This window comes from Melanostigma gelatinosum (assembly GCF_949748355.1).
Source record: "Melanostigma gelatinosum genome assembly, chromosome: 6".
In the NCBI taxonomy this organism is placed as follows: domain Eukaryota; kingdom Metazoa; phylum Chordata; class Actinopteri; order Perciformes; family Zoarcidae; genus Melanostigma; species Melanostigma gelatinosum.
The window spans coordinates 22,460,702-22,476,721 of NC_136639.1; the positions used below are offsets into that span (position 1 = coordinate 22,460,702).

At 43.6% G+C, this 16,020-nt stretch overlaps 1 protein-coding gene across 1 annotated transcript in view; it reads left to right on the forward strand.

The window, feature by feature from the left end:
* The first annotated feature begins 305 nt into the window (after positions 1-305).
* The window catches only part of LOC306778056 (septin-2A), a 28,522-nt gene continuing 12,807 nt past the window's right edge, over positions 306-16,020 (forward strand). The window contains exons 1-7 of the mRNA XM_079269412.1: positions 306-391; positions 5,789-5,835; positions 6,249-6,348; positions 6,442-6,528; positions 6,943-7,066; positions 8,165-8,299; positions 8,446-8,563. Coding sequence (XP_079125538.1) covers positions 5,809-5,835; positions 6,249-6,348; positions 6,442-6,528; positions 6,943-7,066; positions 8,165-8,299; positions 8,446-8,563 — 591 coding nt within the window. The 5' untranslated portion in view covers positions 306-391; positions 5,789-5,808. The remainder of the gene's footprint in view (positions 392-5,788; positions 5,836-6,248; positions 6,349-6,441; positions 6,529-6,942; positions 7,067-8,164; positions 8,300-8,445; positions 8,564-16,020) is intronic.

The window sequence follows — 16,020 nt, forward strand, 5'->3', positions numbered from 1 at the left end:
CGTAAAATGTATTTCGTCACTAAGCCAGATGTAGTTTACCGGTTTTAAATATACAATTTATATCAAATAGTTCAACGTCAAACATTCCCACGAAGTAATGCGTCCACAGGGGGAAAATGCCTTCTACTGGGGCGAATAGTTATAGAAACTGTCACACTTGGACCGCCATGTTGGATCCTAAACAGAATGATGTTTAGCTGGGACAGCCGTCCTCGCCGTTGAACCGTAATGGCGCCAGTGGCGGAGCAACAAGAAACCCTAATGACAAGCCTTCGGGGACGAGGGCGGAGCCGACTCACGGGAACGGTTTCCGGGTTTCCCTTCCTGGGCTGGGACAGCGGCAAGAGGCAAACGCTCCAGTTGATTAACAAGTATTCAAAGTTACTCTCAGGTAAGGAACTGCTCCGTGGTTTGTTGTTTTATGTTCGTGTTCTTTTTTTTTTTTTTTAACAAAGTCTTTGAATAAGACGGAAGGGAAGAATAAGAAGACACACCGGAGAGTCCGTTGAAGCTTTGCTGGCAACACGACACCAGCCGCGGTAACAACTGTTGCTTGCGACAGTTTGACATGTTAACGTTGACAAAGTTTCAGACCCGTATTACACTCAAAGTCGGTTTATCAAAATACTTTTAAAAGAGGAAGTCCCAGTTTAAGTAAATACGGTATTTATCTGCGCACGTAGAAATGAGAACGTCATTGTCCCGGTTGGTGGTTGGTAAAGTCAGTGAGTGTCTTTCAGACTGGGTGTGGTGGACATCCAACTGTTACAAAGGCCTTCAATCTCTCCTATCCACTGACTCAAGCACTGATTTATAATCTCCGCACGTATTTGACACAAAAGTAAATATTTCCTCTTCTTCAGATTTTCACTCCAAAGATGAATGTCCAATACCTTTTATTTAAAAAACACTCAATGCCTTTTGAGCTCATTTATTGTCCCATTGTTCCAGTCCATACTTGCTCTGACTGCAGGGAAACTCCCCACACTTCAGTGGACCTGTACATATTCCTAAATCAGCCCCATTACAACAAATACATCTGCAAATCAAAGCATTGACTTCCACACATTTCCTGTAAAACCCGCTTTGTGTAACATTCCTGAACCCTGAAATCGTTCTCTAACATCCGGTTAATCCTTGACCTTTTGATTGTAAGGGCATGTTTTGCGCAAAATAAATTTGGTGTTTGGAGAATTTACACAATAACAGCGGGGAAACAATTACATGTTGTCATTATGTGTCCGTCTTGAGACGTGGCCGAGGGCCACCATTGAAGAGTTATCATCCATCTTTTGCTTGTGCTTTTGGCTCAGTGAAAACATGCATATTACACTTCCTTTTCTTGCTGAGCGGGCACAGAGCTGTGTGTGAGCTGTAATCTCGGGCTGGCAGCTGCACTTTACTTCAGAAACAATTTAGCTATATACCTGACTGGACGCAGATCCGTTCTCTGTCAGGAGGACAGTATCTCTGAGCCCCGAAAGACGTCTTCTGATGCAGCACCTTCAACCACTCTCTGACCTTTTCACCTTCCTGCGACCTTGTCTCACAAACATTGAGCTGGGAAGACATCTGTCTGACACTATTAACTACGAGGGGACGTTTCCTCCCATTTTGCATTGTGGTGTGAATAGAAAAAACTAAAAGTTGATAGACCAGAGTGGACCTGGACTATTGTGTGAGTCACGCAGCAGGATACCTTTGTTCACAAGAAACACCGGGTGAAGGAATAACTTTCATCCCTACGAGTACCAGATTTATTCTGATAACATTGTCCGATTTGACATTTAATTTACTTAAACCTGTCGGTCAAAGAAATATGTCTGCCCTCACTAAATAGGCATAACGAGGCTATGATTACCTCAACTCAGGACTGCTGCAACTAACACTTGTTCTCCTAGTTGAGTAGTAACCTGTCATAACAATATATATTGTGAAATTCAGTAAATTCAGCTGAGAAACCATTTGTTGATAAAATAACTGTATTTTAGGAATTCCTGCTTCTGGCGACTAAAGCAATTCAAAAGACCTGAACGTAGATCATCACACTGAGGCAAAACATTCTGGAAATCCCAAATTGCTGTAAAGCAGTCCTGTGTACCGAGGTATAAACGTTATGGCAAAATCTCTTTCTGTTGACAAATTGACTTTGTCTCACATTATTATCTTATTGCTCAACCCTTAATGTCTCAATTTTTTTGATTAAAATCAATTGTTTCGGATGATAAACGAACACAAAAACTTCCAAAAGCACAAAGTTGTCATCTTCCTTGTTTTGTGTGACCAACAGCCCCAAAACAAACGATATTTACTTCAACATTTCAAACCATACCAAAAAACAAACTAGAACTTTTAATTGTCTTTTAAGTCTCTGATTAGGAGAAATCAATTTAGGCCTGAGTTCTAATCAAGAAGAGGGATTTGCGTCGTGATTCAACACTTGTTATTCAATCTGTCATTTATTTCATCAATCAATTTGCTATATTCTCACATCCAAATGCCCGTTCACAAAACATACAGATTCTATCACCAGGAACGAACATGGAGACTAGCCTTTAACCGCACCACAGTGTTAGTTTCACTATTAATCATTGATGCAGAGTCCCCCCCCCCACCTTAAACTTCATGGTACTGTACAGCAGCTGTGTGAGTAGCAGTGTTATGATAACATTTTGATGCCGTACGACTCCCACTTGTTTTGAGTCATTTCCTCTGTCCCCATCATCATAAATGGCCCATCCTGTACTTTAAAGTGTGTGTGGGTGTTATAACCTGTCCTGCTGGTTTCCTTATGCTTGAAAGGCTTTTTCATTCCGTGTATTGTACCCCCCCGCCCCCGCCCCGCCCGTCTCTCCCTGGGCTCGTATTATTAGTGTTTCTAAAACCATGGCTTAAAAAACAGTATCAGAGTTTTTATTACTGTCTCCCACCACTACTACCTTTGGTCCCCAAGGGGCTACTTGATTACAGTCAAGCCCCCCCCCCCCCCCAAACCTCACTTCATTATGCTCGCTACCTCTCGTGTCCCTCGTTGCCGTGATCAGTTGCCAGTAAATTACCGTTTTTTGTGGTCGTGCCACCGAGTTCACAAAATCTCCACGGTGTGGAATTATTGTTTCAATGTTTCCAACGAGAGCAGAACGACTTCAAACCACGGGGAGGCGGGTTAACGGGCCCTCGGCCCTGCCCGTCAGGAAGGTGAATAGTTCTACATGCTGCTGCTGCCCCCTTCATGGCTTCCCTCCAGCCAATAAATCAACTGTAAATGCATTACACGCCAAGCACTTTGGCTTTACTAAGGTGGCATTGTTTTTCCCTGTTTGGCCCAAACTGTTTAATCTCCCCCCACGTCTGGGCCCGTTGGTGTTTGTGTGTGTGTAAGCAGCTCAGCAGCCCGGCCGATTAAATGGCCGTTATTAAGAGAGTCTTATTGAAGTGTACCTCCTGCCTTGTCTGTCCTGTAGTGTTGTCTTTGTGATATTACAACTGCGATATTGGAGCGCTTTAATTAATCTGCTACCGGGATAAACGCTGGTTCCCACAGAGCCTGTCGAGGAATAACACTTGGTGTGTGTGGGTGTGTGTGTGTGATACACATGGATACGCCTGTGTGGGCCACGACATTAAATGAGACGTTCATTAACAATGAAAGCACATTTATTATCGTCTTTGTCGTGTAGGACTGAACCTAATGTTTGAGCCACGGTATTGTGTTGTGGGTATAGGAATTGGTTTGTTTAGTCAGTCCATCACTTATTTATTTATTTATTTCTTGCCACAAGACCATCATGCATATATCCACGATGATCCCCAGAGGATGAACCCCAATTACTTTTTTTTGGTGACTTTTCCTCTCTCATCAGCAGCATCTCAGTTTTCACTCATCCTATATCATTTCTCAACACCTGTTAGTAAAATATGTGCCAATCAATCTAACAGATTCATATTCCCCAGAGGATGCATCCCGATGACTTTGGTGATCGTCTGAGTAGCACCACCAGATCAACATTTTATGGTTTTAAGATAAGTCTGTGCCAAGACCGAAAGATATAAATTTTACTCTCATAGAAGACCAGGAAATCCATTCATTCTTAATATAAGTGCTTATATTTAAACTGGGTTTAACTCGGTTAACCTTTTGACCCTGCGGCCCTCCAACCTGGCACCCCTCCTCCCTATAATATCGGTGGCTCCCCCTCGCTCTTCTGCTATGCGGTCGGGACCCGAATGTGGTCAGGGGTGAGGCACGTGTTCTCCCTCCTCCCCACAGCTGAGCTGCCCGATATAGGAAAGGCTTCAGGAACCAGAGGGATAAACAGCCATTGTTCTCCCTGCGGGCTCGGTGAAACCACGCTGTCAGTATGAGAGCTCTCTGCCTACTTTCACGTTAGATGCACAAAGTATCCGCAACTGTGCGTTTGTCTCATGCCAAATAGGAGAAGGTCAATCCAGATTCCCATGCCCCCCCCAACTACCATTACATAACCAGAGTGCATCTCCGTTTAGCAGCACACGGCGGCCTGCCTCGTTCTAATGCTTATCACACTCCACCTGTCAAGGGCCAGTGTGTCGGTGATAAAACAGAGCCTGTTCTTCCTGCTCCGTCATTGTGTAGCTAATTTATCAAGCGGGCTTGTTGCTCTGTCGTCTGCTCGGGGTCATTGTGTGTGTGTGTGGGGGGGGGGGGGGGGTGCAGGCATAGAGGACAGTTAAATGGTAGTGTGGGAACACCCTTTGTTGCCAAAGGGCACTCAATCTCTGCTCCTTCAGCGGGATAGTGTTAAAGAACAGGGTGGTCGTCACGGCAGCCCGAATAATGACCGTCGTGAAGCCGACTCCATGTGCAGGTACAGTTTACAACATGCATGTCCTGAGGTGGAGTCGTCTTTTGTAATTCCTGTTTAAAATAATTAGCCACATGTCATGGAGATTACTGAAACTGAATACTGAAACTACGGGTCCTGATGTCTAATCGCTCTGTCGTGGCCATGTGGACGTCTTGTTCGGTCAGGTTTAGGGTGAGCGATACAACGACACAAATTTATAGAATAGCCTTCATGCAGAACAGCTTTATAGCAATATGGTGATTTTTTTCTTCTTCTTTTGTATGATTTAATTTAGATAAAGACCCATTTTCTAGCATTTCTGGCAAAGATTTGACTTTAGCATTACAAAGAGAGCATCAACAACCGATTTCAGAGCAAAGCCCCTGTGGAGCAATAAGTAAGCAGCTAAGAAAGTTAAGTTGCAATGTTGTAATGCAACATATCGGCTCAGTGGATTCCTTATGTCAAACCTAAACAGATTTACTTACAGCAAAGCAGCTTAATTACAGAAATATTTGTGTCTAGGACACATTTTACCAGGGGAGAGTTTGAGCCGCGGCGAGCAATTACATTTGGAAATCAAAAGAAAATGTGATCAAAGTGAACAAAAGCAACATCGTCTGGTTACACAAAAGAATCAGCACTATTATTGAATATCATTCTCCACAGACAAAAGTCACAACCACGACTTGACTTCATAGGAGCTCATGGTTTCATTTGGATAGATGATACATCACTTTAAGAATTCAAAAACCTGTGAATTACATTACAGTGTGAGTTTAAGCAACATATTTTTTCGTTTGGAAAATATCTATTGAATTCTGGAGAAAGATTTTAATCAAGATGCCTGAAAGAAGTGTTTTTTTGCTGTTGGCAGGGAGGAAGCTACACAAAGCTGTTTTTTTATGATGATTCATCTCATTTCATTCACCGCTTTATCTCTTCTTTTTTTCCATCATCAGACACCCAGTAAGCAGCAGCGATGTCTCAGTCTGGAGAGAAAGGGAAGGTGAGTAACGGGCCCAAACACCACACACACCACAGCCGTACAGCGTATTCAGGAGGGGATTCTAATAAGTGATTAACACTCGTGCTGCTCCTAATCTCATGCACACACACTCGCACAGGCATCCAGAGGGGATATCCTGTATACAAGTGTAAGTGTTCAGTGGCCAGGCTTTATTGCTGGTTGAAGCGTCTCAGTAATCAGGCATCATCATCAATCTCACTCGTACACGCTCACTAGCACCTTCGCACACCTAATAAAGTTATGGAAAATTGTAAAATGTAGGAAATCACATGAAACTGTATCTACCGGTACTATCATTACATGTTTTTGTGACTATTTCAATGCTTCCCCATTCATTTGCAGCTTCTGACAACATTTTAAACAACTTGTGTGTGTTTTATTGTGCTCTGCAGTTCCCAGATGCAGCGGGTTATGTCGGGTTCGCCAACCTCCCGAACCAAGTGCACCGAAAGTCCGTGAAAAAAGGGTTTGAATTCACCCTCATGGTTGCAGGTCAGTGATCGCGCTTTTCTTTTAAAAGTAGACTACATGATGTCTTTAGAGAATAGAGCTTTTAATCTCGGTTCTCTCTCATTGTTTTTTCAGGGGAGTCTGGTCTGGGCAAATCGACGCTGATCAACAGCCTGTTTCTCACTGATCTCTACCCTGAACGCTACATCCCCGGTGCAGCAGGTACACACACACACACATGCATACACATACACAAATGTGCACACTGTAATAATAGAGAAATGTCTGGCGCAATGTCTCCAGCAGCGCATTATTTCAAGAGGAATGTTGGGAATGCCTGAGTCTCAAAATATGACCCTGCCCCTTCTTATGACTTGACTTAGGTTAGGACTTGTTCTGGCTTGAAAACAATTATCCAGGCCCTCCCTGGTCTGTGCAGATAAGGGAGAAAAGAAAAGGGAAGCTCTTTCAGATGACGAAACCCATGATTTCATATCCACCTTCTTTGAAGCCTGCGGTTGCGGCAGATGCTGCGTGTCACCACTTAGCTGGGGCAGGATTTTTAAAGAAATGTTAAGGTTCCACTCGGGTTCCCGATGCCAGCGGTTAATTGTTCCCGTGCTTCCGCTTCCGCAGAGAAGATTGAGAGGACGGTGCAGATCGAGGCGTCGACTGTGGAGATCGAGGAGCGAGGGGTGAAGCTTCGCCTCACCGTGGTCGACACTCCCGGATACGGCGACGCCATCAACAGCCAGGACTGGTGTGTTTGTGTGCTGAGGAGGAGGGAGGAGGAGGAGGGATGAGTGAGTGAGTGAGTGAGTGAGTGAGTGAGTGAGTGAGTGAGTGAGTGAGTGAGTGAGTGAGTGAGTGAGTGAGTGAGTGAGTGAGTGAGTGAGTGAGTGAGTGAGTGAGTGAGTGAGTGAGTGAGTGAGTGAGTGAGTGAGTGAGTGAGTGAGTGAGTGAGTGAGTGAGTGAGTGAGTGAGTGAGTGAGTGAGTGAGTGAGTGAGTGAGAACTGCTTGGGACGTGCTTCCTGTACCGGGTGCTCTCTCATCCTTCCCCTCCTGTCCTCAACGACTCCTTCTCTCAAGTTTCATCCCAAAAACTCCCTACTTCCTCCCTCTCCTCCCTCTGCATTCCCTGTGTCTAGATTTCCTTCAGCCGTGTCTGTGTGTGTCTGTGTGCTATCCTCTATTTCTTGTTGATTGTCCCGACATAGCTGTATGTTTACTCGCCCGACGAAGGTTAACAGAAAGGACACAACTGCGAACGAGATGAAATGACAGAAACAACCCGCCCTTTGCTTTCTCTCTGCAGAATGTCTCTTGTCACCTTCTCAATAATAAGATAAATGATGTTTAAAACTTAATAAATCAAGCTTCTGCTTCAGCATATTATAGACACTTTAACTGTACATACATCAGTTAAGTTGGGTGCAATTGCAGGGTTTTAATGAATTTAAAGAACGACTGAACGCATGGTTACAATGCATGCTGTAATACCGCAACATCACAGGTTCAACTTTGTTCTCCCTCTCCCTCCCCCCATTTCCACTCTGCCTCTATGCTGTCATCTGTCTAATAAAGGCAAAAAGTGTCATGCTGTGCTGTCTGCCCAGAAGATGATTTAATGCATTCATCAGTTAAACTTTGTCTTTATCACACCAGCCAGTAATGAACACAAGGTTTGAAAGTAGCATATATCCTGTTTTTTTCTGGTGATCGGAAACAGATCACTTATTTCCGATATAACAAGATGTCAACTTTTCTGCAACTATTCAAAGTGCACCTGTAATTTAACGGTTATTTGGCGTGATGTTAAGGGTCTCCGTCCGTGTCTCTGTTTGTCTCCGATGTCAGCTTCAAGACCATCATCCAGTACATCGACAATCAGTTTGAGCGATACCTCCACGACGAGAGCGGCCTGAACCGAAGGCACATTGTGGACAACAGGGTGCACTGCTGCTTCTACTTCATATCTCCGTTTGGACACGGGTAACCAAGCTCATTGAAGATTACCTTAAAGAAGCCTGTTCCTATTTCTCTCTTGTCCCACCCCCCAAAAAACTTTTTATTTCTCAATGTTTTTTGACTGCGTCCTCATTGTTGTTTTGCGATTTCATGATCTCTTTCTTTGTCAGCCTAAAGCCTCTGGATGTGGAGTTTATGAAGGCCATCCACAGCAAAGTCAACATAGTCCCGGTCATTGCCAAGGCCGACACGCTGACACTGAGGGAGAGGGACCGCCTGAAGAGGAGGGTGGGTTTTGACGTCCACACACACACACACACAATATTTAGATCTATAGCTGTTGTTTCTACAGTATAATCATCTTTCCCCTGGATTTGATTCTTGGCACGATGTTGCCAGGATGTTTGGAATTTTTTGCGTGTGCTTGTTTTTCGCTCATCTACAGTTATATGGTTTATCCATTAGAAAGTGGGTCACTGGATGATACGCTAACAACAGCAAAAAACAAACACCCATCCATCCTCATTGACAGCCCGGTGTGTCAGACATCCGCGTGTTCATGCACGTGTACTTCCTCGCGTAATTGTGGCGATTCGCGGCGTGCGGCTTGTGTTCTTAATGAGACGGCCAGCCAGCCGAGTACAGGGAGGAACGACATGCAGGAGGAAACATGAGGGAGGGACATGCGCAGGAAGACAGCGTTGTATGTAATATAGGGTCAGCACATCTCATACACGTCTCGACCCATCCCAGATACGTCCTGTTGGATGTGACCCACAGTGTCTGCCTGCCTGCACGCGCCTCCGCTTCCTGCCCCACAGTAGTGCAATGCAATACAACTGATAACCTCTGCTCCACTCTACTCACCCAACACCTCAAACTTTGAAAGCAAAAAATGCAACAAACATTCTTTTTGTCTTCTCAAATGTGAAGGATTGCCGACTTTTCTCGGTTTCACGTTAATATAAATCGAATGTGTTCGGACATTTTATAGGCAAAACGATGAAGTAACCATCAGACTGACTGTAATGGAAAATGATCATCGGTTGCAGTCCTAGTTCAGGAGAAAAAGAAAATTGCAGGCAGTGAATGGGCTGTTGTTGCAACTGCCTGCTTTTTAATTGGAAAGCCAATGCCCAGACCTCCCACCTGCCTCTCATTGAGGTCTCGGAGCCGGTGGTCTGGCAGGGTGTCAGGCTGACCGGAGTCCAGCTTGGCTCCGTTCCCCCCTCGGCAGCGAGTCTGCTTTGTTCGAAGCCTCCTGCGGTCGGAGTCCTCGAAAATTGCTGATGCAGCGTCCCGGAGAGACAACAGAGTCAGTCTCAGGACGCACACTGTGAATTGCTTAAGACAACAAGATTTCACATGCGCCTCATGAGGACAATACAATAACTCGGTAACTCCCCCTTATTTATTTATTTTTCTTCTGTAACACAAGGACATTACAGAACAGACATTAATGTCATGTTTATGGATTTTTTTTTTGGTCAAGCATTGTGACAAAAAACATATGGTGACATGAACATGGAAGACAGATGTAAAGAAAGACATTCAGACAACAACATAAAGCATCTATGATGACGTGGTTAATGAGTCCGGGAGAATAGATTACGCGTGTGTGTGTGTGTGTGTGTGTGTTTGTGTGTTTGTGTGTGTGTGTGTGTGTGTGTGCGCGCGCGTGTGTGTGTGTGTGTGTATAAGAGGCAACAGTATAGGTCAGAGAAGTCTATGACAGTGATTCTCAACTGGTGGGTCGTGACCCAAAAGTGGGTCGCAGACCTGTTTTCAGTGGATCGCGGGCCTTTGCCTGACAAAAAAAAAAAATTGTGATTTTATTTTGAAGGGAATTTTTTTATGCAGCGGAATTATTCCAGCATTTACGGGACTTGTTCAGCTGTGCAGGAAAAACACCGACCAATGCGTTGTGAATCACATCACATGATGAAGCTCAGCCAATCAAATATGAGTATTCTGACAAGTTCCCTGACTTGAGTGAGATGTACACACACCGTGACACACGGGAGAGACGAGGACATAGAGAGCAGAGCAGGACTGTTTATTGAGGTGTGAGTCGTGAAAGTCAAATCATAGGACGATCTCCAAAAGAGAGAAATGGCCAGAGAGACCAGAGTCAATAGACTCTGACTGGACATTCTTCAAACACTAATTTCTCTTTTTAGAAGATGAGAAAAATATAATATTGTGTCTTTTTCATTTCATCCTGAATGGACTGAGTTTAAAGCTGCAGGACAATTCAGTGAAAATAATTTTTCTAAATTGAATTTTGTTACGTAATTTCTTTTTTAATCCAGCCGTTATTTTACTTTAAATGAGAAGAACATTTATTTATGTATTTCTATGTATTATTTATAATTCATCCAGTTCAATTTGAAAAATTAGATGAATATTTGTTAAAATATAATTGGTGTACTTTCTTTATTTGATTTGACAGTTGTTTACTACACAGAGACGTTACTACTACTAGACTTCTTGAATTTATATATATTATATATATATATATATAACATATATAATTTATATATATATATATATATATATATATATATATATGTATATATATTGTATATAATATATATAATTTGGGTCGTGGGTCCCGGCTTGTCATTAAGGGGTGATGGTGGGTCCCGCAGCCAGACCAGTTGAGAACCACTGGTCTATGACATGTGTGGTTGAAAGACAAAAGCTGTAGTGGAATTGTTTCAGTGGTAATAAATAAATAAAACCATCATAACAGTTATGATTACATTGATTTAGCAATTAGGTGCGAGGCCAGACCGGGGCAGCGGAGAGGCCAGCGAGAGGCCCCTTACTCTGTGTCAGGGGTGTCAAACTCATGTCCACTCTGGGCCACATCAGCATCACGGTCGCCCTCAATGGGTCGATTGTAACTGTAAGACTGTATAACTAACTTCTCCTAACATATTGTTAAATAACTCTCTCTGCATTTGATTATTGTTTATTCAAGTGTAAAAATATTGTACATGCAGTTATATAAATGAAAAATGATATTTAAACACATTTCTGTTGTTATAACATAAATCATTTTAATTGAGGGTTAAGAAACCCACATGACTCTATCAAAGATCAAACTATTAAAGAAAAGAACAAAGACAAATATCAAACACAAGTTATGACATTAACTTTGTTCAAAGCTGTTTGTGTCACCTCTCTGCATCACTAATGTTCCTCCCTGTCATCGTCCTGTGCATGGCAGCTTCATCCAAGAGCTCCTCACTGAGAGTCAGGTCTGATAAACATGGATAGATGCGCTGTGTCCGTGTTGTCTGTGCTTTCATCAACAGATAATTAACAATACAAGTACCTGCTCGTCTCTTAGCTAGCTGTGTTGTTAGATTGCTGCTAGTTCATGAAGTCGGTCTGCGATGGTGTTTCTTCACAAACTGACATTTGTAAAAGTCTGTATCTGGTCGGAGCACTGCTCACATACCTTTAGCATGCACTGGGCTGTAGCTGTGTAAATATAGTCTGCTGTGATTGCAGTCTGCCTTTTAATTCTTGGACAGTTTGATGTTTTTCTTGGAGGCAAAATTTAGCTCCGTGTTTGGTGTCAAAATGCCGACGTGAATTGTATCCTTCGTCACCGACATGCCTCATAACACAGACCCGTTTTTGTCCTTGAAGCACAAACTTGTATTCACTTTCCCATCTTTCATTACATTTTCTTCCCTTTGCATCAATTTTTCTCTTCGTGGACATTTTGGGATTATTTGTCGATCTTTTTCAATCGTTGGAAAACCGCTTTTCGGGCTGTTGCCTCTCCTGTCCACCTGTTGTGATAGTTTTAATGTCGGTACACAGACAACATGCTGTCTCATAATTTCAACTTTCTATCTCACAATTTCAACTCTCTATCTCATAATTTCGACCATGAGGATACTTTTATTTTCAAGTCTAACTTTTAATTATTTTTCCAAAAAAAAAATCTTTTAAAATGATTATTTCTTTTTTTGTTGGCGGATTCGCGGGCCACATAAAATGACGTGGCGGGCCTGATTCGGCCCGCGGGCCTTGAGTTTGACACATGTGCTCTGTGTGAACGTTGCCCCCAAACAGCAAAGGTGAAATTCCTCCGCTGCGTTGTCCTTAAGAGACCTGCCCCGCAGAATTGTGCTCCGTGGAGCTGTTTTGTGTTTTGACCTTCCTCAAACCTTCGGAGTGTTCCTCTGGCACTTCAAATGAACACAACCCTGTTTCCTGCCACCACCGCCCCCCCGATCCACAGGCCTGTTGGCTTTCTGACCCAGCTGGCAGAGCAGAAGCCGTAGACACAGCTCTTGTTTAATTTTCTTCATGTATTTGCTTTTCATTCCGAAAAAGCATCGTATGCTGGAACAAAAAAAACAGCAGTGGAGCAGGAAATGATAAAAAAAGAGAAGTGTGGCAGCGGAAATAGAGTAACATTGTCGCTCCGATCTGACCGACTTACTGTAGAACTGTCCCACAACACTATCTGTCCAGCAGAGTTTGTTCACATGCTCCGCTAAGTGTCCCATTAACAGACATTTCCCGCTGCACACTAAGGAGCTGATGAGTTCAGCAAAATGGACAAACTCACGCACATAGTCCCACACACGTGATAAATACCCAAATCCATACATTTTGTACTCTAAGAAATCTTGCTTATTTCTAAACTATATTCAAACACAGTAAAAAGAAAATTGTACTGGTAACAGACACACGCAAAAAGTTTTATTTAGTCTGCCTGTATCTAAAGAAAGCCAGCTCCTGGACAAGTCGTAATTGTCAGGAAATACAGAGGGTTAATTGAGCCATCTGCCCCACATTTAGAATCTGCACCATGTGTCCCTAAAGAGGGCATTTTATCTCCTGTTTGGGCATACACAACGTTTATCTCCATCTCAATTTGTGCTTCTGTGCAGTCTGAAGTTTCAGCCAGTAGCTCTGATTTAAAGCAACAGAACCAGCTGTATTTACACGCATTTAATTAATATCATTAACTCCTGGCTATCTCGCGGCAAGGTGATTTAAGAGACATATTTTAAATTACAGCTAAATTCCTGCTGGTGAAAACTGAATATTTTACCGTGTATAACCTTAAACAGGTTTGGAACCTGGATGTTCTTGCACATGCAAATATGTAAAGCAAATATCAGCACAGGGATCACTGCGTCTCATAGCTACGACTAACACTGTACAGAACTGTATTGGTATTCCTGTTTATTAAGAGAAACTACTAAAGAAGCACACGCACACAGGACAAATGATCCGACTATAAAACGCCATATCTCTAAATGGGTATCTTATTTCATTTTCACGTAATGTATTTTAATCATTCTAGGGCTTTTTACAAAAACAAAGAAATGGGGCGTGACATCAGCTTGTTCACTCATTTCCTACATAAGTCACAGAAAATGCTCTCTCTGCCTCGACACACTGATCACAGTAGTCTGGTTTCTTGCGTGCATGTAAACGTAGTCGTTGTGAACGCTAAGCGCCGCAGCAATGCTCATTCGTCTCTTCAATTGTCTCTCAGGAGAAGAAACGTATTTGCTGGTTCGATCAGATTAGCTGAAGTGGCTCTTAGGTATACGTGCCTGAGGGTCCTCCCATTCAGTCGCAGGCCGCCAAGAAGCTGCCACGAAGCCCCAGTGCTAGAGGATGATTGATCTCTCCCAGCATTCCTCCCGCAGTATTTATTAGTTTTCTTTCTTTTCTGAAGGGTACTTTCTCACCGTTTTGAAACTGTTCGTCCCTTTTCTCCTATTATTAGGGGGAAGCAGCTTGTACAGAACAATATAAGTTTCCTGCTATGTGTCGAGACTGTTCCACTGACGAGACACAACCTTCTGCCCTCTTCGCGGCTCAGGCTCACGGGACAAATCATCCAGCTTTCATCCTCTTGGTTCTGCTGTCCTCTCGCCCGGTCCTTCCTCTCCTGGCAGCGCATCATTCTTCCGCCTCGTGCTTTTCTTCCTCTGCCTCTTTGTGTCCTCTTTTTCTTTTTTTTTTTTGTTATTTGCTCGAATGCCAATTTCCTTCACGGGGTCTCTGCGGTCTCAAGCTCATAAGTTGCCCTGAGGAGGTTATATTGAGGGACTGATCCTCTCAGTGTGGGACCTTTCAGTCATATCCTGTGCTGGGCTTTAGTCTCAAACTGCTTCACTGGCTGTTTTTCTGTTTGAACGTAGAGTAACCATACAAGGCTGGTTTAGACTGGAATCCCCCCCCCCCCCCCCCCCGCACCCTAATTTAAGTCACTTTTGTCTCAAGATTCTCCAGATCCAGCTGCTCGATCGTGAAGATGTGCTGCTGTTGTGTAGATAACTGAATGTCTTTAGACTGGTAGTGAGCAAAAAACACACTCGTGTAATAATTGAGATGATAATCCACAGATCAATCGCTAATGAAAATAATCATTAGTTGCACCCTTGCTTGATTCAAGATTTGGATTTTACTTACTAAGAGTTGATATTATTATTATTTCTCAGGGTAAATTGGTCCAAATATTTGTATGAAATTCAATGTGCTTTTTGAAAACGGACATCGTCAATGTGAAGTATTTGAAATTCGTTGTAAGAACAAACAAAAACACTGGTGAGGTTGCCTTTCTGATAAAATAAGCTTTGAGAAAGTTGTATTAAACCCTTTTTAATTACGATGAAAGGTCAGCAGAAGCCAACCTGAAGCATTTTTGCCACAGACCTCGACCCCAATGTAAGCGGTATCTCTTCTTCTGTGCAAAGACTCAGAACCCCGCTCCTCCTCTGCTCTCTCACCTCTCACCTCCTCTCCTCACCTTTCTCAGCCTCTTGTCCTCCCCTCACCCCAGTCCCCCCCCCTCCCCCCCCCCAGCTGTGTGAACCAGCTCTAGGGCCCCATCGGGACACATTATCAGCACCGTTAAAAAAAAAAAAAAAAATCCCAACAGCAGAAAGTGACGCAGTTTAAACAAAGAGGCAGCTGATCAATGACGTGTAGTTCTAAGCAGGCGCCTCATGAGTAAAGGTTGAGTGGTGATTACGTGTGTGTGTGTGTGTGTGTGTGTGTGTGTGTGTGTGTGTGTGTGTGTGTGTGTGTGTGTGTGTGTGTGTGTGTGTGTGTGTGTGTGTGTGTGTGTGTGTGTGTGTGAGAGAGTGAGAGTGAAAATCCCCGGTCAGCTTGTGCCCCGTCCTTTTTCCTGCCAGTGTTTGAAACACGAGGATGTATTTATTTTTCTGCCCTCCAGCAGTCATTGTGCCAGGGCATGCTCCACGTCTGTGCAGATTTCTAAAACAATAATGTGCTTTTCCCTCGTTAAGCGGGCCGCTCTGTCACACGCTTTCATCTGTTCTCAAGTACAGAAAGTACAGCGTGAAAAGAGCAGCTTTCCTCTGTGAAAGGGTCAAGCTGAAACGGTGGTTTCCGGACTGTGGCCGCACCGCTGATGGGTCACCTCTTGCTGTTGAACCTTTTGAATGCCGGACCAAGTCACATAAAAGCCCCGATGTGTGGTTGAAACACTGAACCTGCACCGTCCTCTTGTAAATCTCACGTAGATATAAGAATACATGAATAGCCGGATTGTTCCTCTTTGATCAGAGCGAGAGGTGGGTGGTCTTAACCGGACTAATACTTCACCCCAGACAATGGGAGTGTGGGTGGGTGCGAGTGCATGCAAGCGTGTTGATCACCGTAACTTATATGATGCCTTCACATTGCCATGGTGGCGGGGACAAATCCAGCTGTTCCCGCCCGGTCCGTTC